The following is a 23,971-nucleotide window of genomic DNA, read 5'->3' as shown; positions in this document are numbered from 1 at the left end:
GGTCACAATGGCAAACCCAGGAGCGGGATGAAATGGGAAGACGGGGAATTTGAGGCCGGCTTGCACTGGGCAGCCGCCATCAGTGGCACCCCTGAGGGCGCTGCGGGGATCACACACTGCGCCCAGCCCCGCAGCCAGCGCGGCCCCGCAGGAGCTGAGGGGCCGTGCCTCCATCCCTTCCCCCGTGAGGGCGACGGCAGGAGCCCGAGGAGCAGGGAGGCACTCGTGGTTCTGAGGCCCTTTCTAATGTTACGTCGTTTGGAGAGTGAGGGATAGCGAGGGCACGAAGGCAGGAAAGGCTTAGGTTGGATATCAGGACAAGGTTCCTCACCCAGGGGGTGGCTGGGCACTGGAACAGGCTCTCCAGGGAAGCGGTCACAGCACCAGCCCTGGCAGAGTTCAAGAGCTGTTTGGACAATGCCTTCAGGAACACAGTGTGGCTCTTAGGGCAGTCCTGTGCAGGGCCAGGAGTTGGACTCGATGAGCCTTGTGGGTCCCCTTCAATTCAGGATATTTCGTGGTTTCATGACTCCATGGGGGCTGTGCTGGCTGCTGCATCCTCACGGCCGGTGTTGGGCCTCAGCTCGTCTGGAAGGGTTGTTGGTTCTCTCTAGGTTTCCGTGCAGGTGCAAGAAGCTGTGGGGTGTTTGTAGCCATCTGCCACTTAAACTGATGGGAACTTTGAGTCTGGCTGGTTTGTTTTCTCCTTTGGGGTGGCACAGCAGGCTCCTGTGGTGGTGGTCGGAGCTACTTTTCCTGCTTAAGTGGGAAGGGGATGAAGCAGCACACACCAGGCTCCCAGTGGTAAGGCATTCTAATCTCTTCCACAGCAGTACTTCGGTGGCTTTGCCAGCTGTGACCACATCTATATTGGAGGCAAAAATACTGCACAGTGGGAAACTGAGAGAAATAAACTAGTGCTGGGGAAAATAGGCTGGTGGCAAGTGCATCCCGTGTCCCTTCCTCCTCCTTTGCTTTCCCTGCCCCTACACAGCCCATGTAAACTGTCATGGGTTTTGGTGGTTTTTCACTCTCCTTGCTTTATTTGCTGCCTTGCTCTTCAGCTGATAAATAACAGGCACAGCCAAAGACTGATGCAACTTCTAACTGTGAGAACACAGAGTTCTGCATTTTATAAACAATAATTAACTACTGCTGACTGTGTCGGCCGTGAGAAGCCTGAAATGCTGATCACATCTTGCAGCTCTCACCAGGGCAGCAAAGAAAGCAGAAGTACCAACTTTGAATTCTGTCATGTTGTCCTTTCCAGCTTGCAAATGAACTGATGATTTAACTGATATGATGCCTAAGTGGGTGAACTTTAAATTAGTCATAAATGAAGACAGACACTGGTGGGCTGGCACTTACTGTGGGTTTTGTTATTCTGCATGATTCTTTCCTCTGCCATCTCTTGAAAACACATTCTCTTGAAAATGAGCATGGGCTGCATTTTGACTTTATGCCCAGAAGTGAACTTTGCCTGTGTTCATATGAATCCAAATATGTCCAAATGAACATGAAATAGCACCTGAGTACCTGAAATTTAGTTGACAAGTTTGATTCAGTTTGATTGTTGTGCTTTGTGAGTGATAATAATTGCAAAATAGAGGCCAAGAATGAACAGTTGCAAATGTCCCAGAAGTTTTATAATCTGGACTGTGTGGAGGCAAGGGCAGAATGGAGAAATAGATCAGAACACAGTGCAGCATTTTCCTAAAGGCACACTTGTTTTGGTAATGCAAAGTTAAAAGTCAGTTTTGCTGTTAAGTGAGGCAGCTCTGATTCAGAAGAAAGGCAGGAATTGGAAAGTGTAATTTTCTGGGAGTTGATGTATTTTTAATGTCTTCCCTCTCTGGCTACAGCAGAGATCATGACAAATTCAACTGACTTTTTTCAAGCTCTGTTGTTGCAAAAGCAGATTTTAACATCTGCGTTAGCTCTTCCCTTGGCTTGCCATTCTGTGATTTCTACTTGAAGCCTTTATTTCTCAGATGCTGGGCTGTGATTGATAATTAAATCTCTGTAAGTGCAGTATGAGTCACGAGAAACAGGGTCAGAATACATAAATGTGCTCTGGAGAGCACAGTATTTACTCAGAGAGAGCTAACATTGAAACAGCAGCAAAAAGCACACAAGTTAACCACATGAAATGCTTGGGCCGCTACACTGAGCACTAGTCCCTTTTCTCAATGGAGTATCTAAGCACCCAGCCTGCATAAACTGTGAAATGTAATTACCCTGACATATGGGAAAACTCTGGCAGGCACAGCCTTGGCATGGACAGCACAGCACAGCCCTGCAAAGGCCCCTGGAACTGGAGTGCATTGGAGACATGGCCAGCATGTTCTGATAGCTCAGCTATTTCTGAGCCTCTCAGTGAACTGCAGAGTAGTTCACTTTGCTGCATCCCTGGAACAGCCATTTGGCAGGATGTACTGTATCCTTCCTTTCTCCCCCTTCCTGCAGCTTTCGCACCTGAGGCTGAATTCATGGGTTTGAAGTTTCTGCTCTCTGGATCAACTTCCTTCCCTCATCTGAAAAGGGAAAATGAGCAGTAAATGTTTTCATTTAGTATGTGGAATTTCTTTTACAACTTAGCAAATCCTGGTCTGAATTTTACTTTAAAAGAAAATACTGAAGGTCATAATCTGTAAGAGTTTGTGATTGTTGATTACTTTGTAAATTGTCAGACACCCAATTCCAAGTCAGCTACCCACATGACTGAGCTAAGTAAACAGAACAAGTCTTGAACATATGACTTTTTAAAGGTTTGATAGTCTTAAGGAAGAATAGCCTAACACATTTCCTAAACCCTTGTGTGCTGGTTTGTGCAGATGCAAGGCTGGTGGGTACAACTTGAGATGTAAAGTTGCAAGTTTGGATCCCAGTGTCTACAACAGGTTAATAAAAATGCCTTAGCCTAGGCAAAGGACAACTTTCTCTCGTCTTCTTGCCTATCTACTGCAGCATATGCACAGTGTAAGCATAGTGTATTTAGCTGTTGCCCAAGAAAAAAAGATACAGAGGAGCTTGGACCTTCTACTCTTTATGTTAAATTAAAGGTACCTGTTATAAATAGAAGAAAATTAAGGTTTTGTTGTTATTGCATAAGGCTTATGAATGCAGAGGACTTGGCATTATGAGCACCATGCTTGCTCCAACCAACAGAGCTCATCTCAAGGTTCATACCAGCAGAGCTCTGCCCATGCACACACACAGCAGATGAAGAGCATCTCTTTTTGAGTGACATACAAGATAACAGGACTGTCAGTGTGAACTTAGAGCTCTGTTACCCTACTGCTATCTGGTCCTCCCAGGAGGGGAGTGGAATTCCTGTACTGGAGAGGGTAGTGCTGTCAGTTTCACACCAAAGGAAGCTTTCCCTTGCTGGGCACAATCCCTGAGTCTGGTCTGGCTGCTAGAGAATCAATTAAATCCTGATTCCTGAACAGGGAGTTGGCCTTAAAAACAGCATAACTGAACAGATACTTCAAACCTGCTGTACAAGACAATACTGGAGAACTAGTGAAGCTACTAGAAGATAAGGAGCCACTGAAAGGGTTTCTGACACAAATTCAAAGGTCATGTCTTTTAATAGACCACTGAAAGAATTTAGATGGATTATCATCTCTATAAAAATCCTTATATTCAGAGAACTTTCCTTGAGAGTAATTCACTTAAATGCGATTTGAAAAATAATGTTTACTCTAAAGCATTCTCTGCCTGGTTTAAAGAAAGAACTCCATCTTCCAAGCTTTTGATTACAAAGCAAATTAGCACAAGTCAGTTACTGCTGTGATCCTTAAGAGCTTTAAAGCTTGCCCTATGCCAAAGCTCTATTAACACTGCACACCAAGCTAGATTTAACACTACATTATTTACCATATGTAAGCAAGGTAATAAAAACTTCGGTATGTGAATGTGTTTTCATCTTAGAAGTTTTCCACAGTTTCTAATACGGCCTAAAAGTTGCCCTACTTCTGCTTGAATTAAGGCTTGTTTAGAAGCTGTGTGCTCTGTGCCTTACAACCTGCAGAACCATGAGACAGTAGGAAAGTTGGGGATACCACTAATGGCTAATGTAAGCATTTGTCTTTAAATCTGGTAATCTTAAGGTAAAATATAAGATTTGTAAAGATAATGGACTAAAGCAAAAGACTCAACTTGAACTAATTTGAGTTAAACTAAATCACTGTGTATACCTTGGCTATTCAGCATTATTTTGGTTTCAGCAAGCTTAGGGAAAAAAAAAACCCATACAAAAGCATTAGGGAGAAGGATAAAAAAAAAACCTAGAAACCTGCAATAGTTGTAAGTAAATTTGCAGAAAGCAAGCAGCTTCCTGCCTAAGTGAATTCCAAATATAACATGCATGGAGAAAGTTAAACTAGGAATTCAATCTAACAAGTCTAAGTACAACAGACACAGCAGAAGGTGTGTTTATGCAGACCTGGTGCATGTTTGCAGAAGGTAGTTCTCCATTTACTTTTAAGCAGGATTTCAAGCAGTCCTTACGTTTGGTTGGAAAGCAGCACTATGTGTACACTTGTTTCAAAGTCATTCCTTCCAGCCCAGAATGTGGTCACCAGTCAGAGGTACTTAGTTTTTTCACAGGTTAGCAAGCTCTGAATCAGGAACTACATTAATTTGGAGGTCTGGTTTTGGTAACTATTAATGGATTTTTTGATGCTATTATATGATGAGACTAGTTTTAACTCAGTGCAAATTACACACAATGCATCAAATCTTGAGTATGAGGTAGTGGAGAAGGCTGCCCAGAGAAGTTATGGATGCCCCACCCCTGGAAGTGTTCAGAGACAGGTTGAACAAATCTTGGAGCAATGTGGTGTAGTGGAAGGTGTCCCTGCCCATGGAAGGGCTTTGGAACTGGATGATCTTTAGGGCTGCTTCCAACCCAAAGCATTCTGAGCCTATGCATGGTTCTACTCAGTTCATGTTTCTTTGGGCCTCCAGTGACTCCACCTGCAGTCAGTCAAGGCTTTAGGCTGTATCCTCATTAACAAGTAACAGCCTGTACTAGGGGCAGAGCTGGAGAGCAAAATGGTTGGTGCTGAGAATCTGACATATTTGAAGGTTTCATTTCAGCCTAGAAATAAATAAACTTACCTATTCCAGCCCAGATCCTGGTCTGATCCAGCTGAATACCCATTAAAGAGATCAAATGCAGTTAGAAGCATTGTAAGAGCTATTTCTTGCTGGAATTTTGCTGTAAGCAAATCCATTTTGTGCACTGAGGACACTGCACAAACAACCCAGATCTTGGCAAATATTCTGCTAGTTTGAAAAGCACAGAAGAGCTTTTTGTTAAATATTAAGGTAACAAAATTTAATTTTTTATATAGTTGGTGCAGTGTTCCTGTTGTGTTACATTTCAAAGCATTAATTCACATGACACTTAAGATCAGCCAGTACATACAATAATCTGGAAATAATTATTGTAGGTTCTGCCTTCCTCTGTTTTTCAGGTGCAGGAGTCTTCTTGATGTGATATCCAAGAGAGCCATCGCTAAAATTATTATGGTTCCATAGCAACCACAATGTGATAAATAACTGGCTTTAAAAAGTCCTAGGCTATTTCTTTTCCAACAGGACCCAGAGAGTTTCTTACCACTGCACCTAATAAAACTCTTGAAGAAAAACATATGCAATTTTTACCACTAAAGAAGTTTCTTTATTCAAATATCTTGTTATTTCTAGGCACTATCACCAAATTACTGCACCAAGTTATCTATCTTCAAGTACGCATTATTCCAGCATTGTAACTTCTCTGCAAACACCACCAAGCCCCATCTTGTCTCCCCTGCTTGGATCAGCTGAAAGCACAACAGAAATAGTCTGAAGGTAGAAATTAAACCAATATAATACTCATAATCTAGCTGTAATTTCCAAAAGCATTAGGTTTTTTATACAGCCAGATAAGTCTTCCCTACAGAAACAAAACTAAACATGGACAAACCCAACATGCAACTTATATATTCCCAGTTTGTTTTATTTTCATGGAATGCTAATTTAGTTACAATCTGGCAGTTCATAACTACTGAAATGTGACATTAATTCTTCACCAATGCTATAGAACTGTCTTGATTTATATAGTTTTAAAACAATCTTATTTTACAATAGTTGAGGTCTCTGGTGGTTTTTACGCTCTGATGCTTAAGCACACAGCAAGCTATAAACCTTAGGTTTTATATTTATACATATATTCTATGTCTTCAGACAACTGCTGTAAGTTATAGATAACTTAATATTTATAAAAAGTGCATATACTGGTACATATGCACATCTAGAAACACACTTTTATACTGCCTCCCTTTTTTATAAAAGGCTGCATAACATACAGCCGTATTATTCTCACTCACTGCTATTAATGTCTTCTACTATCTTTGTTACACAACTTTAACTATTCAATTACCTCAAACTGAATGTAGGCATTTCTGTGTATATCTTCTAAAGAAAAAAAGTCCTCCCTATTCCTTTAAGAAGCTTTAAATCATGCATTGGTTTAGTACACAGTCACTTTTAGCATGGATTTTAGAATCCTAGACAGTGTAAAATCTACTTCTGGAAAATGTCTGTCTGTTTATTTAATTTCTTCTTTTAGTTACAAAAAATATATAGGATTGAAACATATGGAATACATGCATCTCTCAAAGTGGCTATATTTTAGCCTTATAGATAAATTAAAAAAGTACACCCCTGCTAACAGGATGCAAACATGGCATCAAATAGGCCATTACCTGTATTTAATAGAGCTCATTACATTAAAAAGTTCAAGTCAGCTGTTCTCACAAGATGGTGTCAAAAGACTGAAGAGCATGATATATATATATATAGACAATATACAAAGGTGGGTGCACAGGCCTAGTGCCATTCCATTTTTCAATACTTTCAAGGCTTCTAGGCTTTGCCTCTGGTGATGTAACTCCTGAAATGATCTGAATGAAAGCTTATGTTGAAAACTGCTTTTTAAATATACCATAAAAGCAACTTGTGTTTAAAAGAAAAATGTACACTGAACAGCCTGAAGTACTCACTGAAACAACTGTACAAAACTATAATAGATACAGAAAGAAATAATGGTGGACTTAACTGCAAACACAAGTCACACTTGTTAACAGATGTAAAAACCTGCTTTGTTTTAATTCATCTACCAAGTAAGAATTTGCAGCTGTTCAGAACAAGTAAAATTTGAACCACCTCACAAAGTTTACATTTAAAGTTTTTATACAGTGCAAACGTTTAAGACAGAATAACTTCCCAGTGAAACAGCTGACACTACTTCATGCCAGTCTTTTGAAGATTCTTCTTTCAGTAAGTCTATTTACACATTAAGCTAAAGGTTCACTCTATATGCTTTGAAGTTTGCTGAATATCAGCAGAAAAGTATGTGAACTAGCAGCAGTTGTATTACAAATATGTGGTGGTTACTTTAATGAATGCATAAAGTTTTCAAGACTGTATTCAGTGTCATACTGCTCTTGATCCCATAGTTCTCCAAGGTTTTCGAGTACTGATTTCATTGATGCTTTCCCAGAAGAGGTAGAGGTATCTGCTTTTTCAGTTTTGCCATCCTTCACAAAAGAAAAAAAAAATCCTGTTAATATACAGAATAATGTTTTCAAGAATCTAATAAGTTCTTCAAGTCTGATAATTCTTCTGGGGAAGTATCACTTCCTCCTGTTGTTCAGAGAGCTGTCTACTATTCATCAGTCCAACTTAAAGTGTTCGTGTGATTAAATTTTACATTTCAAAGCAAAGCTTTTCCCTAAGCTGACTATTTTTGGTAGGTATTTGTAAAACTTTCTTTACCTTGTCAAGAGTGAACAGATCAAGAAGCTGCTCTGTTCCCATGCTCTGTAGGCTTGCATTTTCTTGGCTGATCACTGTATTTGCAATATTCATTTTGAACTTCTGAAGACCCATGATCTTCTCTTCCAGAGTTCCTCTGGTTATCAGGCGATATACATTAACAACACGTTTCTGAAATAAAAAAAAACACACTTAGCTAAAAAGTATCTTAGGTGTTCAGGAAAGCATAAGCTTTTGGTGTTTATCATGGACAGTCTGGAAGCAGTTTGGCTTGGAGCTACCCTTCAGTAACTCTACTCAGTCTGACAGACATTAGATGGAAAGCACAAGACTGTGCCACTACATAGAAGAAGCATCTTCAGTTGCCCCTGTACTCTGGAAGAATTCACTGATTTTTACAGCTATAGGGGAAGACTACGAGCAGTCATTCTTGCCCGAACTTGCACCAGAGAAGGACAACCCTGTGGCCTGTCCCTTCAGTTCCTTGGCTCAGTCCTCAGTCATCTCTTCTTCCACCAAAGGGTGATTCTTGTCTGGCCTCTCCCCAGCAGCTCAGGAAGTACAGAAGAGAAAACTTATCAAGATGGGGGCAGTATGCACTTCAGCAGCTGGCATATTTGCAAGAAATCAGTATGAATGGAAGCTTGGTAGAAACCTACAGATGTCACTTTGTTATATATTACAAACTCTCTCAAGCAAGTTCAGCATGAGAAAAGCCACCCTTATGGGAAATAAAGAGGTTTTCACCTGCCCAATGCGATGTGCCCGATCCATGGCTTGCAGGTCTCTCATCGGGTTCCAGTCATGTTCCACAAACACAACTGTGTCAGCCCCTGTCAAGTTAAGTCCCAGTCCACCAACATGAGTGGTGAGCAAAAGAACATCTATAGACGGGTCATTATTAAACCTGCACACAAGAAAAAGTTAAGCATGGTAAGTTCCATTTAAATAAAGAATTTATGAATCTCATCTACTTTGAGGCAGACAAAAACCCAATTTTGCACCATATAAATAATACAGTTCTTCAAAGTTGGCCTCACACTGGTTATGAGGGGGTAACACATACCGGGAAACAATGGAATGTCTCTGCCCAGCAGGAATGCTGCCATCAAGTCGCAGGTACGTAACTGAAGGTAACTGAGGTCTGAGAAGATCATGCTCCACTATATCCAGCATACTCTTCAGCTGACAGAAGATAAGCACTCTGTGCTGGGCCACAACTGCTTCTGTACCACTTTCTGAAGATCCACCATTCCCCAAACCACAGTCTAGCAGCAGCTTTAAGTAAAAGAACATTAAAGTGTGTCATTAAAATGACTGTAGAGCTCATGAAAATATTGACATTCATTGATTTTCAAATGTAGAAATTAGGGAAGCAAACTGCAGAAGGAAGTATGGAAATGACAGTCACTTAAATGGCAAGAAGGCAAAGTTTGGCTTCCCTGTCAAACTATGAAAAGCTTAAGAGTCATTAAAAAACAAAAAAACCCCACTTTCTTTACTTACTTAAATTCTATTGTAAGTAAAGCTATGGTAATGCAATCTAACTTTAGCAAGGAAGAAGCCTCCTGTGTAATAAAAATGAAATAATTCTGCAACAAGAGGGACAAGAATAAAATAGAAGTTTTTCATATGCCAACATATAAACATCATCTCCATGAAGATTGTGTTTCCCCCTCCCTCTTAAATTATCGGAGAAAATAGGGCATATCCCTGAAACACCCTTGCATTCTTTTTCATTTACTACTTAATTTTATTAAAAAGATTTTCCATATTGATGAAATCTTAAATAAAACATCCTAAACTGTAACAGCAGTAGAGACATTAGGGGAATTTAAGGCACAACTCACTTGTTTCAAAGCAGACAGCTTAGGTGCATGTTGGATGTCTCGAAGGGATGAATTCTGAGCTGCAAGTTGCTCTGTAATTCTCTTGTATTCTGGATGCTGGGTTGTGAGCACTAATGCTGGATGGTTGCAGAGCTTCCGTAAGTACTGCAATGCCTTTAATTATTTAAGAAATGAAGTTCAAAGAAATAATAAGCAAGAACACAGTTATAGAAAAAGGACTAACAGAATTAACTGTAAGTACAGGGCTCTGCTGCATTCCACAATCTGGACTTTATGGTGTATTTTCAAAGTTGCACATTTAAAAACCTTAATTTCAAATTGTATCCAAACACCGTTACACTCATTGTGATCTTGGTCCCTTCTTTCAGGAAAAATGCAAGGATGACCATTTCCCACACTTTCACCTGTGTCTGCAATAGAGGAAATGGCTGTGGCAGAAGTTTGAGAATAATTGTTTCCCATTAACCAAGAGTTAATCTTCAATTCTATAAGATCATGAACCTTCATAAATTCAGATCTTAAGGAAACGTTTTGTCCATGTTTTAGAATCTTAATGTTGAAGTGTAAGAGCTGATACAGTCAGAATTACTTCCCTCATTCTGAGGTTTTGCTCTCAGTTTTTACAAGATCCACAAAATAGCTGTACACCAACTGAGGAGGTCACATTAAAAATGAGGTAGTGTTATGCTTCATAAGACACAAACCCATAATTTAAACATAACAGCTATACTTCACATTCCAGCCATAAATAGTCTACTTAGATCATATGACCACAAATGTCTAAGTTTAGTATTTTGATTTTAATTTTTTACTAAATCTATAAATACAGTTATCAACAATGTACGTACTAGGTAATAAAAATTACTGAAAAAATCCGTACCTGAAATACATGACCTGTAGATTTAAGCTTTGGTTTTTCAGTTTCTTCATTCAATGAAATTGAAGAAACTGTTTCATCAATATCACATTTGGCACGAGACTTGGCAAAATCTTCGTAAAGCTGAACCTGCAGACCAGACAAGACAAGTATGAGAAAGAGACATGGGTGTGTTTTTTCTGACAGAAGACAGTCCTATTTAAAGTTGAGTTTCAAGTTAAAATTCAGAATTATCATACATCAAAAAAGCTATTTCATATGCAACAGAAGATAACAAGAAGATAAACAGAAGATAAACAACAGAATCTCTTGCCATTTATTTTCTTTCAACTTGGAAAGTATTATTGAAAAACAGTCTGCAGATGCCTACATGTTGTTCCTGAACAATGCCCAAAATTAAGCTCTAGAAATACTCTATTACTACAGGACTGGAATTGGTGTTTTAAACACATACTAAAAAATTCTTTTTAGCACATCCAGAGAACGTTAGAGCTGATATCAGATTGACACAGGAATACAGAAGTCATACCTTTGTGGTCTTAACTGTGCTGAAAAATAATCTTTCAGCCACTTTTTAAGCATACCTGTAGAGGACTGAGAATACAGTAATAATCTTGAATAATTTTGGGTGGAAGATCTTGCAGCACATCCTCTTTCATTCTCCTTAGCAGGAATGGCAGGACTTGGCGGTGCAGAGCTTCCATTGCAAGCACTCCTAGTGAGGGCAACAGCACCAGTGTTTTAGAAGGAAAACATTTTTCAAAACATTCAGCTCCCCCTCAATCTCTCATGTTAGAAATAACCACACTTCTTTTCATTAGCAGTTCTCATTTGAAGGGCTAAAACAAAACCACAAAGATTAAACATTTCATCCTTACCAGCCTCTTGTTCTCGACTGGAGCTTCGGGCATCTCTGCTGGCCAGGATTGGTTTGCCATAACGAGCTGCAAACTGGCGTTCAGTGCCCAAGAATCCTGGCATTAGGAAGTCAAACAACGACCACAACTCTAAGACATTGTTCTGAACATAAAAGAAACATTTGATAAATTATTTTCGTAAGTAGTAAGTTGTTGCAAGGTATCAGAAAATATTTCCATACATATTTAAAACCCTACAAACTTCACACTACAACCCAGTCCCAAGCTCCTGGAGCTTGATTGCTCTTTCATCCATCTGAGTAACAGAAATACCTCTGCATGCACTTGAATCTATAAATGGACTTCCCACTGTGTCCAGTGCCTTAAGCCACACCCAGAGTCTTCCTGGTTAACAAAACCCAGTGGTCTTAGTCCTGGGCGAGACAGATACTGCACAGCCAAGTCATTCGGACAAAGCTCAAAATCTGGAGATCTTAGGATTGAGTTTCCTGCTAATTTTACTTGAGGCATAGGGAAACAGGTCTCTTCCTTGCCTGACACTTAAAGAGGAAGTGGTAGAGAAAGTCTTGCTGCCAACTTTTGAACCCCATTAATAACACAAAACTTGCATTCATTCCCCTACACACAGGTATACCAGGAAAGTGAAAAGATGTTGTTTTGAGCATTTAGAAATGAAAAGCTGTTTTACAATGTATACTTTGAACAAGATGATTGTTAAAAGGTACAATAAAACTGAGTGCAAGATAGACCCATCTTGTTTGTTTTCTACTATTCATCCAAAACAGAAAATCAGTTACCTGGATTGGTGTCCCAGAAAGAATTATCCTGTAATTAGCAGTCAGCTGTTTTACTGCTTTTGACAGCTTTGTTTTTCCATTTTTTATTACATGGCCTTCATCAAGAATGCAGTAATTAAACTTAATATTTCTAGAAAAGAAGAACACAGACTTAAGTAGCATTTAAAATTCTAAGCTATTAAAAACCTCAGAAAACAAGCCAATTCTTACCTGAAGAAGTCGATGTCATTTCTTACAACATCATATGAAGCCACTATGAGATTGTGTCTTTTCACCTGGTGTTGCAATCTTAAGAAAAAAAATGAGGAGTTAATCGAAGTGTACCTTAGACATTATTATTTCAGCCTTTAAAAATACCACCACAAATATTCCCATGCCCACAGACTATGCTTCAGCAGTAGTGGTAAAGTAAATTGAAAAATTCCTTGTGCGATATTTTACTCTAAACCAGTTATAAATGCAAGATGGGTTACCTTGCTCTTTCAGTAGGAGGTCCTGTATAGTGCAGTGGATTAAGATATTCTTTTGAGCAAAATTTGCCCACTTCATCCACCCAGTGTCCTGTGAGTGTAGGAGGACACACCACCAAGGAGGGAAGAGGAACACTGTCCACCAGTTTTGTTCTTGCATATTCCTGAGCCCTTGAAGAGTATAAAATACAGTTTAAAAAATTGTTTTTCACGGAAGAGTTGAAGTGGGAAGGGACCTGTGGAGACCTGGTCCAAACCCCCCTATCCAAGCACAGCCACCTACAGTCACAGCTGCCCAGGACTATGTCAAGATTCATTACCACACAAGACCTATCATTAAAGTCTAAGACAGAATGTGATTTGTTTAAGCTTACCTGAGGCAATGATCACCTGCGAGAATGCAAATGGATTGTAAAGTTTTTCCTAAGCCCATGTCATCACAAAGAATTCCATGAAGTTTGTATTTATTGAGAAATGCAAGCCAGTTCACTCCATCCTGAAATCAGAAAAGGAGAGTGCCTCAAGTAAAACCTGGCTTTTTGCTAGTTGAGCTTCAGTTCACACATCCATATATTCCATGACCCAGCCCCATCAAACTAGGAGCTGGTTTCCCACTACAAATGCATCCACTACAGCCCACTCACTAAAAGCAGGGGGAATTAAAGGAAAAACAAACACCCAAATGGTACAGTGAGGCCTGGCTTTGCAGTGGTGGGCTGCCACAGTCAGTGTCAGCAAGGCACAGCCCACTGGTCATTCCCAGAAAAAAGACAAAACCCAGAAAGGGGAAAAAAACCCACCAGAAACAGTATAAGAAGCATGCATTACTTTATTTATTCTTCCTTACCCTGAGTCCAAGACACACATGACACAACTGAAACCAAACACTCAAAAAATCCACAAGAAAAATGTATCTGAACAACTCCTACTATCCCATGAAACAATATCAGACTGGGACTTTAAAAAGAAAAGTATAAGCTGTTACCTGCTGGTATTTTCTGAGCTCTGCTTTGATTGGTACTGGAATTTCATAGTTTTCCAGTTTTTTTCCATCCAGTAATTGTTCCAGAAAGTGACGTTCTTTAGCCTTCATTCTGATTAATTCTTCAGACATGTTTGGTGGGTCTGGTATACCAGCCTAGGGTAACATTTTTAAAGCAGTCATGTAAAGGCTATAGGATTTAACTGCCACACAGAAGAGAAGAACTTAAACCTCATACTACTCAAGACATTTGAAACACACAGTAAAGATCCGCAGTCTTCTCAACTGTATGGTTCTAAACTCAGAATTTAAATACTATATTTAGCTATACTTGTCTGATTACTTACAGGTCAACACATGCAGGGTTGTAAGGTGCAAGACAAATCCTGCCCCAAAAGGACACATTGAAAAGACTGATAAAAATTACACAAGAGATGGAAAACTCTGGTCATGCTGCTAAGAGTCTACAGAGACTGAGCTATTCTACCTCTAATCAGAGGGTTTATCTGGCTGGCTAGAGAATCCTATGACACCCACTCCTCTTGAGCCACAAGCTACCATCCAACGTTTGATAGATTTTTCTCCCACTCAGCAAAATTAGATCTAAAGTGATAGTGAAACCCGCAGGATGAATTCAAGCAGTTGGAAACTGCTGGGAGAAAAAAAAAAACCTCAACCCCTCTAGGTTTGTAACAGCAGACCTTTACTTGTTAGGTACTCCTCATACCAGGCCAGAAGCCCAAAGAAGGCATCTGGGGGCCAAATTTGTTCACTCTTGCTTGCCAATAACATACAGCAGCAGCAGAGGCACTGCCATTTGCCCACCATCACATCTGTCACCCCATTTTTCTGGGCCTCTTCCATTTTTTGTCAGCTTTACTTCAAAACCCATCTTACTAATCACCTACAGAGGGCTCCTGGCTAACAAAAAAAACCTTTACCAAAAAAACCTTCCACCATGTATGTGGTCAGTAAGGAGGGGGGATGTTAGTACTGCCCCATGTGATATTTAAGTACACACATACAGAGACAGCAGCCTCCTTTTTCAATGCTCTGCCTACACTCTAACCCTTTTAGAAGGGCCTACCTGCAGTATGAACACTATGGCAGGTAATTTGGTTCTAATATGTTGTCAACTTGCAACAGACTTGTTTATCAATACAAGTTTGATCAAGTTGAACATTTATCTTACAGTCCTTCTCTCAGTTATACTTTCATTTTTATGGTCGCAAGAATAATCAATTGGAGCATAAAGATGCAGGAAATACAGCATAGTTAAGTTGCCCCAACTCACTTAATGCTATTTATTTATTGTTAAATGAAATACTGTTCCATGACAATACAAGCATTTTCTCTCACTATTAATCTGCTTCAGTCTATGCTTACATATTTAATATAGTTCAATATCTGATATTGAACTTAACCAGAAGGAGAAATGTGAAGGCACTTCTTCCATAACTATGCAAAAGTAATATGAAGTGATCATGCATATGCATGCAATTAATAAAACAAGTACAGTATGCTTTAAGAGATGCTCACTAAACTTTATTAGAATAGCTTTAACCCTTCTCCAAGTCCTAAGCTGCATGTATTTCACAGGACTGCATATGAAGAAGAGCCCTGGTGCAAGTGGCACTGCAATGAACATGCTAGAAATTAAGTTATTTGCTCACTTTCAACTTGTTGAACATCTCAGTGTAAGCACACAAAGTAAATGTGCTCCTGTTAAGGCAGTTCACTAGTTATCAGATTCTGAGGTTCTATTATGCTAAATTAAAAAGTGAAATTATAAAAAATGCACTAAGCTAGCAATTGCTTTTCATTATTGCTGTGGAAATTCTAAACTGCCTACTATTACCATCTGGTGGTCACATTAAGTTACTTAGAAGCATTGTAGTCCTTGATGCACAACATCAGAAGTTGTCTGAGGTATGCAAGTTGTAGCAGGAATGAAAGACTGAAGCAGATCTGTACTGATTAAACACTACTGCATCATACTATACAATATTTTGCCTAAATATGTAGGTGGTTTTTTGATTTTAGGAACTAGTAATAAGTGACCCTACTTACCCCCACACTATTTCTATTATTGTTATTTTTGATTTTGCTTTTAAACCAGTATTGCTTTCTTGCATTTCTCTTGACAACATACTCAGCAACACACATACCTAAGGACAGTGCACACAGAATGCCTAAAACTTTCAAACCCAAACTAAGAAAAGCAGCATTACACACAAAATTAATGAATCTACCGTTTAATTTTGCATATACAGCTAACATGAGCTTCTTATAAAGAGAAATTTTATTTTAACATTAAATTAGAAAATTGCTAGCACAGGGTCCAATTTTGCTCATTTTAAAGGGCACATCTTCTATAATCTGACATGGACTCAACACCTATAAAACCAGTTACTCATTCAGCATTTAATATGCCAGAAGCCTGGACTTTGCAGCTGGTGAGAGTGGACACAGGACAGTTCACATATCCATATACTCACAGCTCAAGCTTACCTCAAGAGGCATCAGTCTAATCAGCGTGGCAAAGCACTGAGTGGCCATAAAACGTACACTGTTTGTCTGATCACTCATTCTACCCAGAACTGGAACCACTAAAAGAACAATGTATGGGACAATACCAACATCCAGCTGCTCCATTACACCTGGAGTGGCTATTAAGGAAATAGTTTTTAACAGTTCAGGTTTGTCTGACAAATACACACCCATGAGATTTCACACAGTAAGAAAGAGTCATTAATTGTTACACTCAGGTGAATGAAATTTCTAGTAACAAAGCAATGCAGAAGCAGGGAAGTCTGATCTACCCAATTACATTTAGTCAGCAAAGTGCTTAGTTTGAAAAGCTGAATTACCTCCACCAAAACGTCACTTGGCAGATAAAATAAGGGCAATGGAAATAAAACTTTCTTCTGTTTCTTTCCACAGAAGAAAAAGCAGCTTAATATTTGATTTCATTCCTCCTCCCATTTTTGCAGGCAACCATGTTTGTTCACCCAAATGAAACAACAGCAAAGAAGTTTCTGCATTTTTGAATACCCAAGCAAGGATACATGCAAGTGCTTCAATTGCACCCTCTTGTTTGGTGTTGTCATCTATTGCTCCCAGCCACGGCAGAACTTTCTCTAGGAAGATATTCATTGTTTCCATGGTTGCTATTTTGCTCATGACACCCACACAACGGGAAGCCATGTGTCTCACAGCAGTGCTGGGATGTTGAAGGCACATGTAAAGATGAGGCAAATGCTGTATTAACTGAACAAAAGAAAAAGGTGTGGGGATTAAAGGTTCATATGAATTATAAAAAAATTAGAGATTTTTTGAATTACAGAGTCTTTTAAAGTCATTTAAGAATGCTTAAAATGGCTCCTTTGCAAGACATAATTGTTTAAACTAAAAAATTATTTCAGAAGACAAGACAATTTGAACATGTATTACGCCCCAATACAGATAAAATTCAGAGTAACAAAATATTCAGCCTATCAGTCAAAATCAAAATTGATGAAGCCGTTAGTTAGCAAGGAAATATTTCACACTGAAAATATAGTACTAAATACCCAGAATTTTTTATTAAAGAATAAAGAATTTTTTCTTAAATACAGATACATAGATTTAAGAATTCCAGCTAGCAAATTTGTCCTAGACTCATTCCCGTTGTGTTTAGGCAGATTAATTACTCATGTTGGGAGTCTCAATAATTCTGTGTGACAAGGAGGACACCCAGAAGGAAATCTGCATCTCCCCAGCAGGGTATACATCTATGTCTGGTATGTGTATGTGTCTTCCTTTTAATCAGTGCAGATATACTTTTGTATCAGATACCTAAACAGATGGTCAGGTTTTTCCTAGTGTGAAAGTCCCTAAATACTAGCTTTGATGAACCAAGTTCAGCCTCTTTGACTTTCTACAAGTTTTTTTTTTAAACTGCATACAGTATTAGCATCACCAAAACCAATCTACACATTAACTACATACCACATTTATGTGTACCTATATATAAAATGCATGTATTAAAAAAGTCTTTCACTCAGCCACACAGTGCTGCATAACCACATTTTTATCTGTACTTTCATAACAAACAGAAGATATCATATTACCAGTCTGTTCTCCAGGTTTAGGAAATAAAGAGTTAGAATAAAGCAGAGCAGAGATGCTGATTCCAATGTAACACAACAACAAGTATTATCATAACTCAAACATCGGACAAAATCCTCTTTGGGATCTCGTCCAAAAAAGGGTAGGCCAAGGCTTAACTTTTATGTAGCTGTTTGCTTTTGTGGTTTATTCTACAACCTGCATAAATGACAATTTAACATCCTACAGAACACAGGGGGGAAAAAACAGCTTTAAAATGGCACATTTTAATGCTGGAGGCTATGTCTTCAGTTTATCAAGACTAGGACAGAGGCCGTGGAGAACAGCAGGCTTAGTGAGTGACTAAAACATTATTTGAGCAAAATCAGAAAAGCATCTAAAACAGAAAAATAAAGACTTAAACACTAGCAATAAGGAGACTGAAGTGTTTCATGCAAAAGCCGATTACCAGAGGATGTAGCTGAGTGTCCATCGAAGCTGCTGTTGTTTCAAAAACCTGCAAGGAATTCACCAGCTCCTGGGCAGGAGCATCTCCTTTTTCCAGTAATGCCTTTCGGTCTAGTAAAAACAGAAAAGGTGCTCAGTTTAAGACTGACACGCTGACTCTGGCTTGCCACCCGTCCCAGCTTAAATCAGAAGTGTAATTACCAAAATTATTTATGTGAATGTTGTTCCTTAACGAACCAACCATAGCATCCCAGAGATGTGGCAATCCTGTTGCCATTTCAGCACCAAAATGTTTAGCTATAGTAGATAAGGCAAATTCAGCTCCTCTTCTCTGTACAACATAAGGTTTCTGAGCCTAGGATTAAACAATTCAACAAAAGAGCAAGGTGAGATACATTTACTAACAATTATTGTCAAGGGTGACCTCTCATTACATAGGCATTCAATTCTGATGGTGTTTATACCTACCTACAACACATTCACCAATAGATTTTTTCCCAAGTTAATTACTTTATTCTTTATACACATATTAAAAAACCTAAAATCTTTCCTAGTCAATTATTTAAGGTCTATAAATTTGAGATTTGGTCTTTGCTGGTACTGGTCCATTTCAACAAGACAGTTCAAAGTGGTTCCAGTTCCAGAACTTCAGATATGGCCAATACAGTGATACCAAGAACAGTACTTACTAGAAAATTTACAATACTTGATTTGTTATTTATCTCCCTCTCTTCTTCCCACTCCTCTTTGGCAAGCAGAATTAATAAAAACCACTAGTAATTAAGAACAAAATCCACAACACTGTTTAGGAGTTTACAGTCCTGCCTAGAATCTTATTAAAACATGCTGAAGTTTGAAATTAATAAAAGGGAAGAGTTTAGGACATCAGGTATGGAAGTCACACAGACATGCTGTTTGACACAATCATAGTTCAATTGCTGGTTTTAATGCTTCAGAGGCATCCACCAGGCATTGAGATGGACCAACACTAACATGGGGACAGTTCGTGTCCTCCTGTGTTTGTTCCACCCATTGTGGAAATCCATCTGCATGAACTTATATTCATACTCTATAGTAAATACAACATTTCAGGAGTTATAAATGTTCTTAATGACAAACATTTAAAACATCAAACATAAGCTGCTTGCATCACTTTGCATCACCTGTTTTGTGATGCAAAACCTCTGCCATCCCTACTTACAATGGTATCAACTCCAGTGAATTCAAAGTGGAAAGGAGGGGTGGATGTGAAGTTGCAAATTCAAGCTTTTGAAATGTACCTCATCAAGTTCTGTAGGAATGCTTCCACTGCTGCCTGTGGGGAGATCTGCAATAGGGGCTTTTGGAGCTTTTGGAGTAGGACCTCGCCGACTTGTGATGGCAAAAGCAGCTTTCTGATGTCTGTACAGTGTAATTATTCCCCTGTGCTTAGTAACTGTGTGCTGCATCCCATCTTTATCAGAGTTGGGCCCTAAAAGAAAAGGGAGAACAGCTGACAACAACTTAAGCTGCAGTTTAACACATAGGGGGAAGTGAGAGCTACCTACAAGTCATCTGCTGATTGTGCTTTAAAAAACCCATAGTTTTTTCCACCCTTGAGGACCATGGAGCTTCTACAAACAGCTACTGTGCTAGGACCACATTACAGACTCTGAATGAGAAGTGTGCAAACTGCCAGAAATTATAATTCAGGAAGAAGCAGAGGTAACATGTATGTAACCTGTGAACACATTATGTTCTAAAGTTCCAACTAATCTATGTTCTGTGTCTTTTAAAACAGAATAGAATAGAACAGATAGAATACTTCTATCATGATACAATAAAAGATGCCATCAGTATCTTTGCATTTGTTGATGCTTCCATTTATACTAGAGAGCTTAATTTTCAATCAGATATGAATGTTATTCTACTCTGAGATAAAGGAGGACACATTCATTAAGAAAGAGTAAAACATACAATAGTCAAACCTTAAAGGAGGTTAGAATGTTTGAGAGTATTAAGGTCTTAATTGGGTTAATCTGGGTTGTTCATTCAATCCATACATTTTCCATAATGGACAGCCATTTAAAAAATCCATGACCATCGCATGCATAGGATTATTTTATTAATTTTGAACACTGTCCTCATCTTTTTATCTTATAATTAGCCCATGGAATGTAACACAAGTCACACATTTTTGACAGGCTGCTTTGATTTCCATTTTTACTCAATAACATCTGTAAGTGAAACGTGATCAGAACTAGATATTGACCAAATAAGAATCCATACCTGGAAATTGGAATTAAAGTATTTTATAGATATATACAGATATAAAACAATACCCATTAGTTGCACACAGTTTAAAATATCTAAATGAAATCACTATTAATAAATACTCAGATGCTGGCATTTTAAAAATCAGTGAAAACAACCCTCATTCAAATACTCATTTCAACAGCTCAGAAATAAGCACTGACATATTAGGAATCCTGGCAGTCTTAGATGTCATACCTTTTGAGTTTTCATGGCTACTCTGAGGCTGTGCAGGACATGCTGCCAGTGGGGTAAGATGTGGATCCACACACAGGGAGTTGCAGAGATTTTTTATAATCTTTGAGTTGGGACAAGGAGACCTTGTTGTACACTGCTGAAGTAACTTTGCTATACATGAAGCCACATAGTTCTGTATGAGTGTATTCTCTTCTTTTTTGATAGCTTCCATTAAGGGTTTTATAACAGGATTTAGTTTTTCTGGAAGTTGCTGCAAGTTCACAACTGCACATGCAGCAAAGGTATGGACTCGCAGATGCAACACTTGCCATTCCTGATTTGTTTCTGTAACTGTCATTTGGACTTGCTGCCTTTTACTGTCCAACTGTTGCAGAACTTTAGGATTCAAAGTAAAGGATGATGTCACCTCATTGAAAACAGAAGTAACCTAAGAGAAAGGAAAAAAAAAAGGAATTACAAATCTGTTTCATTGACTATAAAACAGGATATCCTCATGGCACAACATGAGTCAGTTGACCACATACCACCATCTCCATGCTCCAAAATGTATTTCTGGGAATCCTGAACTGCAGATCAAAGATAAAATCAGGTATATCACAGACATTTAAAGTCTACATTCCCAGAGCTACTGCTAAATTAGCAGTTTATGTACTCCTGCAAATTTAGATTTTCCCATATCTGCCAGTTCTGTCCAGATATTCTGGAAATATTTAAGCATGTGACATTAGCAAAGCAGAATGTGACTACAACAATCCAGAAAGAATGTGCAAGGTCCTGTGCACGAACAAGATGTTTCTCAGCTGATTTTCTTTTGAGGAAAGTGACTGGGATAAAAATCTAAGAAAAAAGCACAACAAAGTAGTTGCAGAACCTTCCATATCCTTCCCCACTCACAAATGGTTGACTATTGTTGCTTAAATCTTTCACTGGAGAAAGATTAAAAGCTGATTAAAAGGTCACGGGCAAGGGAGGAGAAGGTCTAGAATTTACACAGTCTATTTACAAGTCTTCTGACAATGGTTTTGAAGCCTGCTTTCTTTTCTTGTGTGTAGATTTCAATAGTGAATCCACACCTGGGATCAGAACACTGTTTTATTCTCCCATTGAGTATGTATTTTGCATTGCATTTGAGTTTTGTCAGACTGTAAACACACCTCAGGGGAAACAGTAAGAATCTTTACACGTTCTTTTTCATGAGATATGCAAAGGCCACAACATTATTTCTGCAAGTTACTGTCTATGTAATAATTATGCTGAAGGTGTATTTCAAGACAAGAACAGATTTGGAGGAAAGGCAGGCATGCCTCTACTTACCAGCTCATTAGCTTGATCTATTGTAAATACACTGCAGTTTACTCTGTTTCCAATGTCGATGTGTGAATCAGCTAGCAATGAGATGAGTTGTTTACATTCGTTTTGCATTCGTGTAAAAGGAACAGCAATTTCATCATAATAGAGATGCTCAGAAAGGACCCCAAGTAAACGAGGCTGAACACAAATAGCCACAGTTGTACACTCCTGTAACAGAAAAACAAAATTTGCATTTCTGAATAATCACAATTTCTTTTGTTCAGTCTTGGGCAGCTCAATCTAGCTACAAAAATCCAGTTTGCAGAGGGACTATTAACATACACAACCCAGAATATTAAAGATAAAGGATTATGAACAAAAAGTCTGCCAATAGAAATGATAGCGAATAGATAAAAGACAGTAATTTTAAAAGGAATCACTGACCTTAGATAAAGGCATCTTGCGAATAGATTTATTTCTAGAAAAATGTGAACATATTTACTGATTCATAGTTCTGACAGCTGGCATTTATCTACTGAGTCTTGAATTCCTCCACTGTCTAACAATCAAGATTTTGGTATTAAGATGTATAAATACCATTTTAGCTTAGCTTGAAATAAGATTTCAGTAGGTAAGTACCACACAACGAGCAGTAGATTGAGATAGTAAGTAAAATATATTTTTGCTGCAGAAACATCCTACCTTTTGCAAGGCTGCCCACTCACAGATTACTAACGCAACACTAATCCTCTGCAAGGCAGATTTAGAATTCAAGTGGAAGAGCAGTAGCTGAGCTAATGATTCAGCTGGCTTTATTTCTTGAGTAACAGTATTTACACCTGGGTCACAAATGCAGCAACAAAGTGCTCCCAGCAACCTGACAAGACGAAAAAGAACAGTCACTTCAATGCTATAATTACTCCGCAATCAATTATTTAAAATGAAGATGCGAAAACGCTAATTAGATTTTAGCAAAACCACTACATATTATGAAAAAATACATTGCTTTTAAGTATTTTTTTCACATTTCCAGTAAACTGACTTTGCTGCCATCATCCGAGCACGCATGACAACGTAATCCCTGGTTGCTGCATCTTCTGCAATGCTGTCTGCCCCAGCAATGTATTCCTGAATCACTTCCTTGTTCTGGGTTTGACCTTGACGCAGTTTAGCACCTGCTTTTTCCTGTGGAATAAAGGAAAGGTTGAAAGTGTGTTTGTAATGAAAAGAGGAATTCATATTCCATAACAATACAAATGATCACCGCATCATGAAAAAGTTGGACTAAGACAGAACACTTCTTGGGTAACAGATTTCTTAAAGCAATCAATACTTGTAAATCATCTCTCCACTAACAGCATTCTGTAATCCAATTAAATGTATGCTACATTCCTTCACTATAATATTAAGGTTAGTACTTGACATACAGCTGATAAACACACAGAGGAAAAAGGAAACCTCTCTCAGCATCTTTTCAGAAATAACACAATGCTTTTGGATTTAACCTGCAAACAGATGGCTTTAGAACCATGTAAATAAAGACTTTATCAAGTATCCATGTGGAGAATACTACACAGCAGAACTTAATTCTTTATGGATAACCTGACAAGAACCCTTTTGCTCTACAGAATTGAGGCTTGTAAGCCAGTTTACATTTAGAACTATAGAAAGGCACCACCACTCCCCTCTAACACACTTAGAAAATGTTTTATATACAGCTAAGCAATTTCCTGCTTTCCTCAGAACAGTCAGTGAGACCACATTTCACTTACTTTGGACCTTGTTTTTACTTCTAGCAACATGTTTAAGTCAATGGGCAAATGAGATGGCTGCATCATTAGGCAGAGCCAGGCTCCCATCCATGGACAAGCAGCTGCAACAACATACTGCACAGATGCCTTGTTTAACAGTTCCAGCCACACCTTGGGAAAGAACCACAGTAGAAATCAT

At 38.7% G+C, this 23,971-nt stretch overlaps 1 protein-coding gene across 3 annotated transcripts in view; it reads right to left on the bottom strand.

The window, feature by feature from the left end:
• Positions 1-5,669: 5,669 nt before the first annotated feature.
• BTAF1 (B-TFIID TATA-box binding protein associated factor 1) overlaps positions 5,670-23,971 on the bottom strand; it is a 43,218-nt gene continuing 24,916 nt past the window's right edge. For all 3 annotated transcript variants that reach the window (XM_041461516.1, XM_041461517.1, XM_041461519.1), the window contains 23 exons: positions 23,794-23,943; positions 23,064-23,206; positions 22,724-22,898; positions 22,046-22,249; positions 20,732-21,158; positions 19,522-19,712; positions 18,443-18,596; positions 18,243-18,352; positions 16,753-16,954; positions 16,196-16,344; positions 13,688-13,840; positions 13,077-13,198; positions 12,706-12,873; positions 12,443-12,520; positions 12,233-12,362; positions 11,436-11,577; positions 11,142-11,272; positions 10,561-10,686; positions 9,681-9,833; positions 8,897-9,108; positions 8,578-8,737; positions 7,831-8,001; positions 5,670-7,592 (listed from right to left, as the gene is read on the bottom strand). In XM_041461516.1, the coding sequence (XP_041317450.1) occupies positions 7,446-7,592; positions 7,831-8,001; positions 8,578-8,737; positions 8,897-9,108; positions 9,681-9,833; positions 10,561-10,686; positions 11,142-11,272; positions 11,436-11,577; positions 12,233-12,362; positions 12,443-12,520; positions 12,706-12,873; positions 13,077-13,198; positions 13,688-13,840; positions 16,196-16,344; positions 16,753-16,954; positions 18,243-18,352; positions 18,443-18,596; positions 19,522-19,712; positions 20,732-21,158; positions 22,046-22,249; positions 22,724-22,898; positions 23,064-23,206; positions 23,794-23,943 (3,798 nt within the window). In that variant the 3' untranslated portion in view covers positions 5,670-7,445. The remainder of the gene's footprint in view (positions 7,593-7,830; positions 8,002-8,577; positions 8,738-8,896; positions 9,109-9,680; positions 9,834-10,560; positions 10,687-11,141; positions 11,273-11,435; positions 11,578-12,232; positions 12,363-12,442; positions 12,521-12,705; positions 12,874-13,076; positions 13,199-13,687; positions 13,841-16,195; positions 16,345-16,752; positions 16,955-18,242; positions 18,353-18,442; positions 18,597-19,521; positions 19,713-20,731; positions 21,159-22,045; positions 22,250-22,723; positions 22,899-23,063; positions 23,207-23,793; positions 23,944-23,971) is intronic.

Source organism: Pyrgilauda ruficollis, unplaced genomic scaffold, assembly GCF_017590135.1.
Source record: "Pyrgilauda ruficollis isolate IOZ18807 unplaced genomic scaffold, ASM1759013v1 scaffold15, whole genome shotgun sequence".
In the NCBI taxonomy this organism is placed as follows: domain Eukaryota; kingdom Metazoa; phylum Chordata; class Aves; order Passeriformes; family Passeridae; genus Pyrgilauda; species Pyrgilauda ruficollis.
This window is presented reverse-complemented; position numbering and strand designations above follow the sequence as displayed.